Source organism: Frieseomelitta varia, unplaced genomic scaffold (genome assembly GCF_011392965.1).
Source record: "Frieseomelitta varia isolate USP_RPSP 00005682 unplaced genomic scaffold, Fvar_1.2 scaffold_816, whole genome shotgun sequence".
Classification (NCBI taxonomy): domain Eukaryota; kingdom Metazoa; phylum Arthropoda; class Insecta; order Hymenoptera; family Apidae; genus Frieseomelitta; species Frieseomelitta varia.
In genome coordinates, this window is record NW_025110608.1 from 580,241 (window position 1) to 597,834 (window position 17,594).

General features: G+C 35.8%; 2 protein-coding genes across 3 annotated transcripts in view; one reads left to right on the forward strand and one right to left on the reverse strand.

Moving 5' to 3' along the window:
- Positions 1 to 17,594, reverse strand: part of LOC122536230 (cell division cycle 20.4, cofactor of APC complex-like) — a 318,886-nt gene that overhangs the window by 25,161 nt on the left and 276,131 nt on the right. The window lies entirely within an intron of this gene.
- LOC122536231 lies at positions 9,049 to 14,130 on the forward strand. Its single transcript, XM_043668424.1, has 6 exons — positions 9,049 to 9,381; positions 9,461 to 9,582; positions 9,965 to 10,254; positions 11,022 to 11,024; positions 13,356 to 13,378; positions 14,041 to 14,130. Exons 1-6 carry the CDS (start codon positions 9,049 to 9,051, stop codon positions 14,128 to 14,130), a joined length of 861 nt encoding a protein of 286 aa, XP_043524359.1.

Here is a 17,594-nt window from a genome sequence, read left to right on the forward strand (position 1 = left end):
TACGTACTAAATATGAATTATGAATTCATATAATTCGTCTCCTTTTTTGAATTCATCGGTATATCACTGGATCGAAATTACTAAGAAGTAATAAATTTATTATTTGTTTCGCCTGGGTTATACTTAAATATACTTAAAACTGAGAAAATATTGCAATTTTGGGACAAAATATTCTCGACTTTCTCGACGTGCGTGGCACGTCATTCCAGCGCAAGAGGTTAAAGTAAGTAAATATGTAAATTTAAAAACTAACTATTAATTCGAAATCGGTCGTCCGTATTATTTGTAAATTTTTGGAATAACTTGAATTTAATATGAGGATTACGTAAATCTCGATATAATTGCGTCAATTTAAAAATTAACCATTAGTTTAAAGTCAGACGTCCAATACGATTATTATTTACATACGATACGATAATTAATTGAAAATTCGACGTCCAAACTCTGCTCAACTCTCACACTCTTCGACACAATACATCAATCTCATCATTCTAAAGAGTAAATACTACAAGCCGGCTCAGAAGACGGCTGCAACTTCATATTTCTGCGAACTCGAGCAAAAACCCACGAGCGAAACGTAATCGTACGAACGTCCAACTGCTCGATTATTCCAATTGAAGGTAACTTAAAACGATCCTGGGACACGCTTGAAACGCGTCCCGGGGCACGATCCCCGGCTTACAACACTCGCACACGCCACCTTCGTGGTCTCCGGTTTCCCCGGAGTAAAAACTCTAACGAGCGAGCGACGCGCGGCGAAATTACGACGAGCGTTTATTGTTACTGCCGCTATTTTTCCTGGTTTGTTATCGCGTTATTCTCTCGTTAACACTCTCCCTATCGTTAACACTTTCTCTTGTTAACGTTGACGCGGCGGCGTATGGTTACGTGTACACGGGCGAGCGCGTCGCGCCTAATGCAATGCAAATTCAACAACCGTCATTGAGATATCATATCGGGGTCGGGGAACGTGGCCGCGGTGCTAACGCTCTCGGTGCTGAACAGCGACCGAGAGAGAATGAACAGTGTTGTTTATTACCGCAGTAACGTACGAATAAACGCGCAATCGCGTTACTCTCCCGCCCTTGTAGTCCCGGCGAGGCCTTTTCCTCGAGATTCTTCCGTAGGACGTCGCTTTGTTCAACGAAACACCACTTTGACGCGGCACGTTCCCATATTCCTATGTCGTAATCGATCAGGTCTCTTTACCGAGAGCAATACAGGTATTTGACAATTTAATAAACGGGAAACAGTGTACAGATAAAATAAGAAAATCGGATAATAAAACTAATAAATTACAGTTTCCATTTCTTTTCTTTTTCTTTTTCTTTTTTAATAAGAGTTGAACGAACCGAAAGAACTCAGAAGCTTGAATCAAATTTTTAAACTGGTCATTTGATCGGGCGTTTAATGCGTTTAGTGTTAATTCTGCGGCACGTTGAGTGACTTATTTTTGATTTCGAAGGGCTGTTTTCTCATACCTCAAACGTTCAATTTGCACGCTCGGTGTCCAACACGTTTGTATACGGCAAATACACATTTCTTTTTTTTTTTTAGTTTTCACTAAATATTTTCAATGTCGAATCCAGCAATAACGATTTTTGTAAAAATCGCCCCATCTATTTCACAAAACAGGTAGTTTGTCATTTCATAAATTAGTAATTTCGTGAAATGGGTTCTGCCTGTACTGAAATTTTAATCATTTACACGTGATTGCACGTGCGTATTCACGGAAGCATGTGTTTTGAAAATGATTTATTCAAAAGTAATCACTTTTGAACAAATTGATCATTGATATTAATCTACTACTAAAATATAAATTTGCAAAAAATATTCAAAAAAAAGAAACGATAATTGTATCATAAAATAAACACGTATGAAAGAAAATACAATGCACATTTTATAGACTTCATTTTTAAGAATGCATGATATGTATGACTGCTTTAACATTATTAAAATGTTTTCTCATTGGAACATAATTTTTTCTCCATTTTATCATAATCTATTTCTTAAACATTGCAAATAGAATAACCTAGAAATCAACTATTTACAGTTATCGAAGTACAAAGACATCTTGAAAATCATGATAAAATCAAAATAGAGAGAAAATTATTTTAAGCTTTCAATATTGACAAATTCATTGTAATAAATATTCTCAATGTAAAAATATGTGCAAGCATGTCCGAACATTTTTGGAATAATCTGCAAGAATGAATTCAACTAATTCATGATTTTTGTTCTGTTATTATTTTTGTAAGATTTTTTTTCTTTTTCTTGCACACTTTGAAAATGCGGAAAACACGAGGAGCAGCCTCGTCGATGAAAAGCCACTCAACCGTCGTAAAATTTCATTTCCACTCCATCTCAGCGTAATGAGTCAGCAAGAAACGAAGGAAGCCATTTTGGTTGTTTAATCTCACGTCGATTATCAATGCAGAGATGTTTTTCACGTTACAACGCGGCTATCGGCCGCTTAGCGTACGTCTAATATATCTTAGCAACGCTGTTTCGATGCTGTTGCACCAAAAGAAGCAGCGAGCGACGAGAAATATAACACCGGTGGAAACTCTGTCTGGTGATTACCGCGGCAAAAATGCTGCGTATCCCTTCCGGAAATTATTTAATGCTCGGTCAACGATATTTTGCATAAATTGGCTATAATCGTTTATTCTCGCTCGTGCATGTTTGAAATTGCACCGCATTCCACGCAGCGTTCGATCGCCGATAGCCGAAAATTGCGGCTAAAATTGTCGCCAATGCGAGAACTTCGATAATCGAGGCGTTTGAAAAAAAGGAAACAGCAACGAGGCAAGTACCGGAAAGAGAAAAAATCTAAATTCTGCGAGGAATGTGACTACCGGAATTGTTTGTTTTTTTTTAGTTTTTTTTTTTTTTTAACTAATCGTCGAATAGAGCTAAGATCGTAGATGTTAAACGGAGCGTGGTTGTTACAGATGAGAGAATAAACGAGTCGATATTTATGCCGAAATTAAAACAATTTTCAATTTTAGCTACTCGTTTGAACGGTACCAAAATATTCACAATGAGAACGTGCATAATTCTCGTTATCATATAAACGTCGCAAAAAGTTAAATTTCCATTGACCAAACCTGCTTTCTACACTGATCAACCAAGTTAGCAATGCTTAATAATTTCAACGAAACTGTCTGTCGGTATTTTCATTATTTCTTCAACTGTCGTAACTGTCGTAATTCATTGAGTGAGTGACTTTGTGATTGTATCGTTAAATTAATCTCTCTTACGCTCGAAGATAATAAATTGACACTGATAAACAAATGTATTTATTAATACGGAGTGAATAAGTTATTAGGTTGCGATATTCGAATATACAGCGAAATATCCAAGTAAATGAAGAACGAAAAATTGAAATTTCAAAGGACGAGGCTGAAACTAAAATCTACGTGTAATAAGACATCTCGCAAGAAATGGCGGTGTGTCATTAAATCGCACTCCATTAGGTCAAATAATCTTTCCTAAACGTTCAAGTTGACCATTAACGTCAACATTCCCCTCACATAATGCCATGACTAAAATAATATTGCACAAAGAACAAGAATATTATACCCCATCTGGAGGAGTCATCCAGCTGTTCTTCGAAACAAAAAATAAAACATAATTGACCGTTCATCTATTTTAACAACAATAATTAAGAAGCACTTATTCAGTTATTACGGATTTTTCATTTTATTCGTCCATTTTCTTGCGCTGGTTTTTGCTGCCATTTTTTCTTCCAGAGGATTATTATATAATTCTGTGGCATACGGGGTAATTATGTCGATACATAATTTTACACTGCCGTGTAGAATATGTGTAATTATAATTTTTCTACGGATAATCGTTCGTTCGATTAACATGCGAATGCATCGGAATTGCTGCGAGGCAAGATTAAGGCAGGATTTCTTTCTGAATAATTTCAAAGTGACACACTCTTTTCGGTTTAATTACATTTTAATCGCACTGATATCTGCCATTGTCTCGTAATTTTCCTTCATGTTGGAGAACATTTATTGCGATGACATTTATTAATATTTATTATATTAACATTGATAACGAGGATGTTCATTACAACAATTAAATACGTATCTTTCTTCTCGTTTCTTCTCGGTTAAAGTGCTGTTTAACTTTATTTTCTTGTAATTTTCATACAAAGATATCTCGTTCCATATAAAGAAACAAAATGTTGAATTAATTCGGTTTGCTGTAATATTTATTCGAAGCAGTATTTTTATACTTTTTCATTGGGCGTTCAAATCGTCTGAAATATTAATTATTTCTAAATTGTTTAAAATCCCTGTCGAAATCTGAGCAACTCTGGCAACTTGAAACAAGTGATTCTCAAAATAAAATTCCCTCTCTCTCTCTCTCTCTCTCTCTCTTACTGTTTCAAAAGTATTTTAATAACACGTTCGAGTGTAACAAAACAACTTAGTCCACACTATACAACCATTCATTACTATATCACTCGAAATTATACAAGAGGATAAATTCCAGATTAACAATAATCCAAAGCAAACGTAACGTTACCTTTTCGACCAGTGTTCCTGCGTTTAACAAACAGACAGAGGGATTTACTTAATGAACAACCATTCATTACCACGTGGAAATTACGGAAGAATGCTGGATAACCAATAACCTAAACGAACGCACGTACGTATGTATGCACGTGCTGAGAAACGCCAGTAAGAACGAAAGTCACCCTTTCTACTCAAGAATGTTTCAATTGCAGTTGTATATTTAGAAAACGGACAAAACGATTCGGCTTAGATAGCCGATTATTATCGCAATCGAAATCGCCGAAGAACGTCGAGTCTGGTAACTTTGGCTTCGGCCGCCGTAAAAATCGCCATTCCTACACGAAAACGTTTGAAACTGGATTTTTAAATTAATCGATAAGCATTTAACTCGCGTACAACCGCCCATTGGAAATCGCGGAAGAATTTTAAGTAGCATGTGTTACTTATGGCCCGAGTCAATTTAGTGCTGGGGCTATTAGCGAACGAAAGAAATCAAGATGGAAAGTACACGAGAAAATAAATAACGCGATGGAAGAACGGAAGGTTTTATCCATACGTGTATTATCGTTTCTGAACAGTGTTAAAGAAAAAAAAAAAAAAAAAAGAACAGTAGAATTCTCCAGTAGAAAGAAATTTATATTGCTCATTGTGACTAACTTCAGTTACAGTATTAAAGAATCTCAATATAGAAATTACATTAAACACTTAACCTACCGTAATCGTGTAAAACTAAAAGCAAGTCTACAAATCATTCTCTCTGAATGGGATCGTATTAATTAAATCGTTACATTCAACAGGATTAGATTTAACTCGTTGCATTGTTACTGCACAACTGGGGAATTAAAATGCCAACAGAGAAAATCACTTTTCACACGTTTGAATATCTTTATGATTGACTAAATCGTTGGACTAAATTAAAATGGGGAATTAAAATGCCAACAGAGAAAATCACCTTTCACACGTTTGAATATTTTTATGATTAATAAAAATCATGATTAATAAATTGTGTGTAAATACACACAAGGGAGCAAAGTCCAAATCAACTGAAACATCGACGTAAATGTCACCTTTCGCAGTTCCATTTTTCCCCATTTACACTCGCAGACGATTTAATTCGTCTGTAATCGCACACCACCATCTTGAGACATTACACAAGAACGCAACGTCCGCAAATTGATCGATGTTGGTGTGCTAAACACCAGTACTAGAAAATTCCCCCGTTTCTGAGTGATCAATTATTTCAATTGCACGTTCGAGTGAATTGTTCAATTGCACATTCAAAGGAACAAGCGGCCTGATTCGATTCACTTAGAAATTCGCTGCCTGGGCGGATGTTAGGCAAACGAAATAACAACCCCTGTCACAGGACACGCGGAACGTAAGACACGGTTGTAAAGCGCAGAGAGATTCACTGGCGCGATATCCTAATTGCGAGATATGAGTCCGCGAGCGCAAGAGTACCACTGGACGCGGGAACCGCCCTCGAATTATGTCTTAATAATAATAATTAGTTCTCACCCTGTTGCGCCACCGGCGATTTCTACGCCAGCTCCCACGAATGGTAACAACAACGTTGAAAATTCTCGCGCGTTATCGTGGCTCGATTTTCCTTCGGTCGCGTTCTGATGGAGAGGTTTCAATGGTGTCTCGTTTGCAGCAGCTGCAGCAGAGTGATCGTTTCAGAACATTATCGCGAGGTATTTTATTCGACACTTTCTTTTTTTTTTTTTTAGAAACAACACGCTGGTATTAATAATGCAAAATTTTATCTTCCTCTCGCGCCGGTGGCCCTTTTTTTTTTTTTTTTTTTTTTTTTTTTTTTTTTTGGAACTATCAACAAGCGATGCTGATTTTTATTTTAGTTTCTTTTTTCTTCTGAGATCGATTTGGTTCCTGTTACAATAATATACAGAGTTTTTATATTTTATTTGATTCCTGTTACAGTTTTTTTTTATATTTTATTTGGTTCCTGTTACAATAATATACGGAGTTTTTATATTTCACTTTTATTTCACAAGAGTCTTCTTATTTTTAATTTATTCTAAACATACTTTTTTAGATATTGAATTTATCAAGTTCATTGATTTAAATCGAACTTACTGTACGATTGTATGAGGCTGATCTTTGTTTCCTTTTTTGAAATTTCATGAGTATTTGTCGATACTCACGAGTTGCAGAAGAATTCCGAACGATTCCGACAAATGTCAAGAGATTACAATTTTCTTTTTACTTTCAAGTGAGGGTCGAAGGTGATTTCTATCGTTGAGGATACAAATAAATGTATAAATTTTTTTTAACGGAAGTTTGTTTAAACGTCGACAACTACTGCATTGGAAAATATGATACAATTAGTTTGATCGTCGATTAAAGTCTACATTTTATAAAGTCTCGGTGGAAAATTGTAGCCTTCGAATCGGATAAATGTAGCTTCGCTATCAGATAAATGATCAGGAACTCTCATTGCGATATATATGGCGGCCAGCTGACGTTGAACTAATTAGTATCGACAGAAAAATTCTGTAACACAGCGCGGCAGTATACACATGTAGCAAGAATTATATTACCGCGATAAGAAACTGTAGTTTGCCATAACATCGAGTCGATGTTCTAATTACCACGTAATTAAAAAGTAATTAAGAAGTTACTCCAACGTCTCTATTTTTACATATCTTTTCTAGGAAATCGTTTCGCGCTTAATAACTTCATCAACTAATCCTCCCGCAGTGTCTAGCGAGAAAATGAATTGTTGCTCCATACGGTTTATTTTTAACATTTCTCAATAGAATCGTGTAGCCGCTTTAATTGAAGCTATAAATAAAACCAACGCCGGAGAAATGAATATTTCTTGCTAAGATATATATGGCTGCAATATAATTTCTAGTGAAATTGTATTTAGTGCAACGTTTTTTTTTTCTACAATTCTCCGCACTGGAATTAAAAATAAATTCGATCGAACAACTGCGTTCGATCCATTTTCAATTCAATAACATTTTCTTCGACAAAACATTTGAAAAATATTAGTATAATATGGCTTTACTCCATTTTACTTCTATGTTTCAAGTTTTCTTAAAACTTGCGTTTTGTTCACCAAAATGAGAGCGAGATTGAAAACACGAAAGTTCAAGGATTAATAAATGCAGAATATACACGTATATTTGCATTTTCTCTAAACGTTCATCATTTTTATTCTCACGTGATATGAAACAATTCGGCGGCAAACGGTGAACGATGTTTCGGCAATTATCGGCGAACGAGTCTATTAATCCGCGTGTCTAACTGTAAATCACATCAGCCACGAACCACCGATCCGCGATTCTGAAACCGGTTTCGCGGTTCCTAACCCTGGCTTAACCTATGTACGCCTAACCCAGACACTTAAACCCTTTCGTCTTTCATCGTTCGTAAACTCGGGCGGTTAACCTCGCCTGGAGGAGCATGAAATATTCAGTAAGCACGGTGACCCGGCTATAAATCACCGAACTTCACGAACCAACGTTCGCGAGTCTTGTTCAGCAATTAGGGCAATGTTAGAATTTTAAAACGATTCGTAAGTTTTTTTTCTTTTTTTTCTTTATAATATCGCATCTGTTTACGTGTCATAATGGCAATTGTTTGTAGACTATGGACTTTTCACGCTCGACTAGAGAACTAAAGAATCAAAGAAAGACGTGAGAAGTTAAAGAAACGTGAAATCGTAACTAGATCTAGATTTTGTCGATTTATAAACTGAAAAATTCTACGAAATCAAAGAATAACGAACCTAAGGAACTAAGAAAAATCTAAGAAACGTAATTAAAGAAATCCGTGTAGAAATTTGTTTTATCCATCTGTAATTCAGGAAAACCGAAGAAATCAAAGAATTTTCAAGACCTAAAATAAACTAAAAAAAAATTTAAGAAACGTAGTTAAAGGAACTGTAGAAATTTGTTTTATCTATTATATAGTTGAAAGCCAAAGAACTGAAAATTCAAAACTATAGAAACCTAAGAAACATAGCTAAAACAATTTATATTTATGTGTAGAAATTTGTTTTTTTATATCTGTTTATAATTAAGAAAACCTAAGAAATCAACGAATTAAAGACTTGAGCAACTAAAGAAATCTACGTATAGGAATTTGTTTAAAAAATTACAGAATAAAATGCTTGAAGAAACTAAAAAGAGCCTAACCTAAGAAGCTTAGAAACATAATTTGTTTTATTTATTACGTATCGTAAACTCTACTTTAAATATTTTACATATTTTTACATACTACGCGCTTCGTGTGCAATTTTGTAGCTTCCAGTTTCCTATCAACGCGTAATTATAATAAATACTTATTTTAAACATAATTTCATGTATTAAGAGGCGCGCCGTCTGCATTTCCACGCCTTTCAGTTTCCCACGAATATATAAAAAGTTTGCATAAATACTCGTGCAGAACTGCTGCAACTTCATTTCTTAAAATTCATAAGTATCCCCATAACCTCGGGAAACGAAAGAGCGTAGTACGATATTTTCGTTCGATATCAATCATGTACGGATTATACCTTTGCGACATTTGTGTGTCGCGATTAATGATAAATAAGGAGGTGTACAAGGATACAGATGGGTCGAAGCTCGTGGCGAAAGTGGTCTTCATTAATTTCCCAGCCACTGAGATCGTCGAACGCAATCGATACGTTAAAGACGAAATCATTTACGTTTACGAGTTCAACAACGGCCAGTCTTTTCATTTCTCAATGCCGTGCGAGCAACTGGTCAGGAAGATGAAGAGGATCTTTTTAAACATCGGCGTTTTCAGGGTGGACGATAATTTCCCTATTTGTTCCGCTCAGTCTCGCGCCAGCGGTTGTGCTTGCGATTTGGTAAAGCGCATAAACGTGAAATATTAAACGTACGGATATCAAGTGTTTCATTACTTCAGTTGGACGTTAATTATTTTAGGGGAAAATTGGCGTGGAGGGTTCAACGCCGTTTGTATTTAGAGGCCCGTTTGAACTCGTGGACACTGGCAACAATTTCGCTGGCTATTTAGATCTCGACGTTACGGTTACAAATTTGGGAAGGTATTGCCGAATAACAAACTTTTACGTTGGTAAACTGAAGCTTATAAATTTAACGAAATTTTAAGTTTTTCTTTTTCCTCGTGATATTATTAATAATCTTTTAATGGTTAAATTTCTAATTGACCAAGAATGAATTTCTTCATCAAAAATCCTCTTTCATGTATACACACTGAACAATTTTAAGTTTAAGTTTAAATTTACAGTTTCACGAGTACAATTAAAGAAAGAATTTATTTATATTTCTATACGAGAATGCATATTTTGTTTTTTTATAATACAAATGCGTAGACACTCATAGTCTGTGCACGTGTAAGAAAATTCGTGAGATATAGAATTAAAATATTCTTTCACAATCTTATTTCACTTTGTACACATTATTTAGAAGCGTTGTGACTCCGTATGTCCTCGCGCCTAATTGCTTCGTCTTCAAAAACCACCACGATGGACAAGAATACAAGTGCAGTACGAAGGAATTATCGAAACTATCCCAAAGGACGAATAATTTAGCGGCTATGGGAAATCTCGTGATGGACAATCTGTTGGACACATCTCCGCATGGCAATCTGATGAAAGATGTCGCTGGAATTTCTTCGGTGGCTGATCAACTTGCTCTAGGGAGTCCACCCCCTAAATTACCACGGCCACCATTGGTGGATCCAACGTTGGTCACGCGTAAGAAAAAAGACAAGAAGCGTAAAAAGAAGAAAAAAATCACGAGTCTTTAGTATTGTAGATATCAAATTGTAATTCATTCTTGGGTCAAATTTAATTTGACAGCATTGTGATAATAATTAGACTGCACGTAGATGTTAATGTAAATCGAAATTCTCGTTTCTGGCTCATTTAGAGAAACGGAAACTAAACAATTATAAATATATTCGTAGTTTCTAATACGACAATATTATAAAATAATATTATAAATATATTCGTAGTTTCTAATATCTGCCAGTATCTGCAATAACCCTTTTGTACTTTTAACAATAACCCTTTTGTACCTTTTCTGAATTATTGCAATAAAAATTTCTATATTAATTGTAAATAACCATTTGTATATCAATTGTTTAATATTGATTGACTGCTTTCATTATATTATATTAATTTACTGGTTGCAATTTCGAAAGATTAATCGTCGAAATTTTGCTATACACATCCACTGAATTCGTTAATAACTTACAATAGTTCACAGTAGTTCGTTAATTAATTTTAAGATCATAGTGTTCACACAGTACATAGTGTGATGATTAATTCAATTTTTCTAAATTTCGATCAACGATAAAACGTCATACATCAGCAATGCAATTTGATATCCATTTAATTTCCAACGTACACCCTATGAAACTATTATTAATGAGCGATCAATGAGCGTTTATTGAAAACACTTTTCTTTTCCGATAGCATCGCTTTGAGCGACAGCTGAACCGTTTCAACCGAGATCCAAGATCGTCGGAATGCGTTTCGGAAATCGTTGCACGAGCCGCCCTCCAGGCAGCCAGCCGATATCCTAGAGTTATAAGAACATTACGTTCTCATAAATCAGGCTCGATTCGATTCGGCATAAATCATAATCGTGTCGTCGGGCATATGCAGACATCTTTGCCCTATAGCGAACAGCTCCGTGAGAAAGATCCTCAATCGCTCTCTCTTCTCATGATATTCCGTTAACTGCTTTTCATCCGGTGCCGACGCGTTTCTTTCGATCGGTTTCTCGTTCACCATTTACCAACTTATATGTATGTTACATGTGCCACACGAACAATCTACATACGTGAGATTTCATTTTGAAAATTGTCAGAATCAAACGTAGTATGGAATTAGTAGATATAGAAATTATAATATTGTTTTAATATTATATTATTACTATTTAATAAATATTAATTTTAATATTAATTTATTTAATAATATTATTATTTAATACTTATATTATTATATATTGCAAGTACGTATAAATTTACTGGATCAAATTAATATTTCGATTAACAGAGACAAAAGTGTGTATATAAGATTAAGTAATAATATTTATTATTATAATAAATTTGGAAACGAAAGTGTAAAAATTATTAAACTGTGAAAGACAAGTTGGTTTTCGAGCCGTTGACGAAGATTATACATTTCGGGACAAAATATAGCACACTCTAAAAATTATTAAATTTCTTCTTACAGGCGTTCTTCCATAGTGCTTTTATCGACACGTACAAGTAACGTGAATCAAACTTTTTGCAACACATTTTGTGTTATTAAAAAAGAATCAGAAATATGGTAATGTTTAATGAGTCAAGCCGTGAATAAAAACAAAAGGAATGACTTTGATAATTATTTAATACGACCTACTTTGCATTTATTAACGTCAGCCATTTTTTGAGACAAAAATTTATATAGCTTTTTTAAATGATTTTTTGGCCTAGTTCTTTCCATTCCTCCACAATTTTTTTTTAATTTGTTAATATTTATAAATTTTCTTCCATTTTAGTATATAGTGCTGGCCAAATTTTTACAAATGTTAATACATACTTAACGGTTACGTTTCGGCCTCGCGGTAGATAATATTTACATCTTCGTTTTTTAAATTACATTTCTCGGTAATAATAATCAAAATATGACGTACACGTACGTCTACGTTCAAGGATTCTCCCTACTTTACATACATAATATAAGAAAATATAGAACGTTCTATCTTCTCGTCCCGAAGTGTACACTATCGTTGCCAATGAGTTCAATAAATATTTGTAGTTTATGACTAAACTGTAAAAAATAAAAAACTGTGTAAATGTAGAATATGATAGAAGAATTTTTTAGAATCTTGATAGAAAGTTGTTTTATGTATCAAATATCACAGATCAGCACTGTTCTTTGAATATTGTTAAATTTATATATTTAAATATATTTCATAAATTTTTCCATATTATTAAGTTTATAAAATTTCCTACACGTGTACGAAAATCAGGCAAAGAATTTATAGCATTAATGGGACTCCTCGTGGAGAGCGCTGGCAATTGTTTTTCAAATATCAATAATTCGAAATGTTATTATTCGAAAAACCACTTAAATATGATATTTTCCAATACTAGATATTGCGTATATTTAAAAAATATTAAAAATTTTCTTTCACTCACTCAGAATCTCCTATTTCTTATATCATCTTTGTAAAATCATTCTAAATTGTAGAGAACGTAGATTAGATTAAATTTTCTGACTTTCTCTTAATCCCTTGCTTCCTTGATTGAATCGAATAAGAATTAATTTTCTAATTCTCTAAGTCAAAACAAAAAGTCAAAGTCGGCTATCTGCGTGTTGTTATTCATTTTCGGGAGGAGTCTCGAAACAGTGTGCACTTCGCGTGCATCGACTTTGACTTTAGCCTCGTGTGGCTACCGGTATAACGACTTCCTGTCGCAGCCGCTCGTAGCAGCAACCACACTGCACATATACAGGGTGTGCCAGTCAATGTATTTACCCACCAATGACATTCGCGTCTTTAGCGAATTCTTGCTCTCTTTAATCGAACTCGGGGGAAGGGGGAGTCGGTGTCTGTCGATCGATGAAAAATGTTATTTATTCGCCTGGCGTGTTCGCCGAACACGCCCGGAAAAAAAGTGAACTTTCATGCCGAGAGACCGACACGGTTTTAACTCGTTGCACGTGTTTGTTGAATTTTACCAGGTGTCGCGGTGAAATTTGTTTGCCCGGGAGGTTAATCGATTACCCGCGTAATACGTGAAATACGCGCGATATGCGGAAATGAATTATTAATGCGACACGTGACCGGGACACGCGAGTGCTCTGCATGAGGGAGGCGGAAGTCCGCGAATGAATTAATGGAAGAATTTACGGTGATCGGCCGGTGGATTGTGATTTCCTTCAGGACTATCTCTCTAACGTGTTCTGTTGTAATTTCTTGTTAAACGCTAGAGAAATTAACGAGCGAAGAACATTTTGTTTGTTTATGATATATCTGTCATTCGAATACCTGCGTGAAAATTTCTATGAAAGAACTAAGAATTCCTTATTTCAATTAATTCGGTTAAGTTTTAATGTTAATGATTGATTTGATAGTACGTATCAAGATTGTCATTCTAGCGATCATTTTTACGCAGTCATATTTTCCCGAATGCAATTAAAGGAATAGATTCTCGGTGTTAAATGTCGTAGGAAACACTTTAAAATTTTTCGAGAAATGGAGCGAATTTGAAAAAAAATTGTTCAACCAAGTATTCTCAAACATCAATTAAAACCTACGAAATATTCTCGAAAAAAACGTTCATTCAAAATTTTACACAGCACCTCACTTCACGAATCTGATTAGACTGCAGATTTTTACATGTTTCGTACGAAACATAAACAATTGTGTCTTCAGAGTTCAGCTTTGAATTTGCATAAATATTCACGATCCCCGTAATCTCCATTGAGAAAATATATACTCTCCGTCGCGGATACACCGTACCTGTACATCCTGATGGCGAGTGCGCTGTCTGTTCTAAGTTCACGCGAATGTTAGCTATTATCCCGCCACGGACAGTCCGTTTTCGTCGAAGGGCAACAATAATTTCCTGACCGTACAACATTGAGGACATTTAAATCGTCCGTACCACCCGGAACACGCACATACATTTACATCGAATTAACCTTGGCCAACCTGGGTGGAAACAGGTTGCCTTTCCGTAATTATCACGCCGCTCGAATTACAATTATTAATTCCGTACACTGGTTCGATCGTTCGCCTAATTAATTCCCAAGTGCATTAAGAGACTCGTTCGCCAGAGATCGATTGCATCCGAGCGGAAAAGAGAATCAGTCGAGTCGTTGGAACTAAATTAAATATATGTCTTGGAATTTTTTTTTATTACTAGCGTTTTTTTTCTTTTTGATTAATGCATCAATGAGCCATATATAATTGTAAAGCGGCGATAGCAGTTAATCTTGCGACTATCGAATTGTTAATATTTACATTTCCTGCCTAATAATTTATCAAATGAAGTGTGGTTTATATCAATTTATAATTATACTGCGTAAGTATAAATGCGCAGAATTGTCAAGTCGTAGTTTACATATAAATAAAATACCGAAAGATATATAAAATTATTTCTTTCCCATTGAGTGAAAATATTTGTCTCAGCGTAGATAATTAATAAATTCTCAAGAAAGAAGTAGAAGCTTACCTTCAGTTGCATCGCGAAGGATGTTCTATGTTTTGTAACTGGAAGCATTCTGTTTTTCAATATCCATAGATAAGAAGAGCCACGAATTAAAAATATATACGAAGCATGGAATTTGAGCGACTGATCGAACAAGTTCAATTTCACTCACACGCATCTTGCACTGACTCTTCGAATTCTTTCTAACAACTCCATTACTAAATCTTCAGTCCGTGCTTAAAATCCTTTTATCCCTCCACGCCTCTAAATTTATTTACCACCACCGTCTTGTTCTCGACACTAAAATTCTGCTTCTAAAAATTCTTTCACTCCCACACAACGCAGAGCGATTCTTCAAACTTTGTCCAGAAAAAGAACAGATGTTCGATTTCTATTTTTATTAAGCCTCAGGCTTGACTAGCGACGCCTTTCATTCTAAATATTTCTTCCCTCCTGCAGTGCAGAATTTCTCCGCCTTGGTAATCCAGTTTCTTTATTTTCTGCATACTTTTAATGTTTCTATTTCTATCTCTATATTCCTATTTTTGTAGTTTCGTTTCCATTCGTGTATTTCTATTTTTCTATTTCCATTCCCTTTCCCCCCATTTGTCTTCTACACATTACTGCATTCGTTTTTACTTTTTCCAAATCTACCTGCTTCTCTACTTCCACATTTCCATATTTACATTCATCTTTCTTTTTCTATCTATTTATCTTTATTCACGCTAGTTAACAAAAACTGATTGCAACCCTTTGCCTCGTGATTTCCTTTTTAGTCTTGTTGCAAACATTAGTTACTGCAACAAATTACACCGTAATGCAGATGTAAAGCATTGAAACTATCATGCATGATTTATTAATTTATTAATTTATTAATCTTTAGTTTGAGAAATTGAAATTGAAGATTTAAATTTGCCTCTTCTTTCCAAACCACAATTTCTCTGCAAGTGTGACTCGATGTTGACAAAAGACACGCGCAATTTTTTGATCGTTCTTGATCCAAAGAAGCAAATCTCAAATTCCGCGAAACGTCGAACGATCCCCCGAATTAACGTCAGCTTTATTTACTTTCTAATCAAAGCTTTAAGATACACGTTGCACGATTTTCCAGATTTCACGAGGCCACAACAGCTGCAACTTTCCCGACGAGCGTCATCTGTCACTTTTTCCTCGGATCGAAGACCACCGCCACGATCGCGAAAGGAAAGAAGAGAAGGGAGGAGGAACTCGCGTGGGACATCCCAAGGGGAAGTAAAACTCACCCGCGGTTCGACGCGTAGGCGAGGCTACGCGTATGCTAATTACGGCAAATCGCAGCGGGCGATGATTTGTTCGTGAACGAGCGTGTAAACGGAACTTTTCCAGGAGGGAAGCCGCGCTAGGAAGCCAACGCGAAGCGGACTGGCCAACTCGCGACAACGGTCGAAGCGAGTAACGGCGCTGCGACACGCGAGTCTCGGCCAGTACACGAATTCATCTCGCGCGGAACACGCGCGCTACACGAGCACGTGTGCGAGTATCTTGCGCTTTTGGTTTTCTAGATTCCTTGCCTAGCAATTTACGACGACGTCCCCGTGAATTTATTGTTACCTATTGTGGAAATATTGGCACGATGAATAAGAGTTTATTACGAATGTCGATGACAAATGGCGGTCGTATAATAAACTCGATACGATTAAATTGTTTTGACAACTGTTTCGTTGGACACCGACACCTCGAGAGAATGTCGCTTTCAACGACGCTATACACATATTTCTTAACTTAATTGCGACACATCTTTTCCAGTTGTTCGCGTTCATTGTGATATGATTTTACAAGTAACGTATTATATATGACGTATCACAGTAAAGCGGAGCATTCACCTTTGGACGACGACGATGACGTGCAGTTACAAAATTAACACATGTCAGTAAGAATATATTAGTAATTTTGAATGTGCCTTTTTTCTTCAATTGTCATATAGAAGTTGAAACGTAACAAGAGGAAACACTGATATGAAGATTTATTCATATATTTACGTCCTTTTTCTGTTACTTTATTTTTGTAATAATTGATATTCCCTACTTTGAAAGATTTCTGCAGAGGATATACGCAAATGAAGAATATTAGACACACTCGATATGCTTGTTTGATTCAGATGATGAGACACCTGAAAGCAGCTAATAAATCAATTAATCAGAATGAACGAACAGATCAGAAAATTTTATTCCATCGATCAAACTCGACAATTTCTCTTTTACGAATCTAGCAACCAAACAACCACAAAATAACAGAGAAGAGCCGTGCAGTTATCAATCACTCCAATTTCTGTTCTCTCTGCTGTAATTGACACTAGTCTCTGGATAAAAAGAAGATTGATTCACGATACGAAGGAAATTGTTTTTCAACGAAAGCGAGAAACAGCTTAGCGTATGACTGTGATGTGTCACGGATAACTGAAAGGGAAGGAAGAAGAATATTAAAAAAAAAAAGGAAAAAAAGAAAGAAAGGAAAAAATATTGGAAAAATTCAGACTCGTCTCGGTTGGCGCGCGGAATCGGTGGAAAAAACCGGGACGAAGGATTCGCGCGGACGATCGTGTACCCTGGTTTACGGCCCCCTCGACGAGCGACCACGTATGGCCTATGAAACGACCATACTCGTAGTACTAAATAGACCATAAACCAAAGGAAATTGCCACGCGCTTACACACCGCTTCGCGTACCATTCGATACGTGAGACGCAAAGATAAGTGTGCAAGCAACGTTGCACCGATCGCGATCGAACGGCTTCGAAAAACTCGCAATTGCCGCGTACAAATGTACCTATTTCGAACGTACGACGATGCACGTTCTTTCTCTTATTTTTTACCTCTTTCTACTTTTCTTTTTTTTTTTTTTTTTT

Coding starts and splice junctions, on each gene's coding strand:
- LOC122536231 (XM_043668424.1), top strand. CDS start 9,049: ATGTACGGATTATACCTTTGCGACATTTGTGTGTCGCGATTAATGATA. Junction 9,382..9,460: donor GCGGTTGTGCTTGCGATTTG/GTAAAGCGCATA, acceptor TAATTATTTTAG/GGGAAAATTGGCGTGGAGGG. Junction 13,379..14,040: donor TCTGCATGAGGGAGGCGGAA/GTCCGCGAATGA, acceptor CCTGATGGCGAG/TGCGCTGTCTGTTCTAAGTT.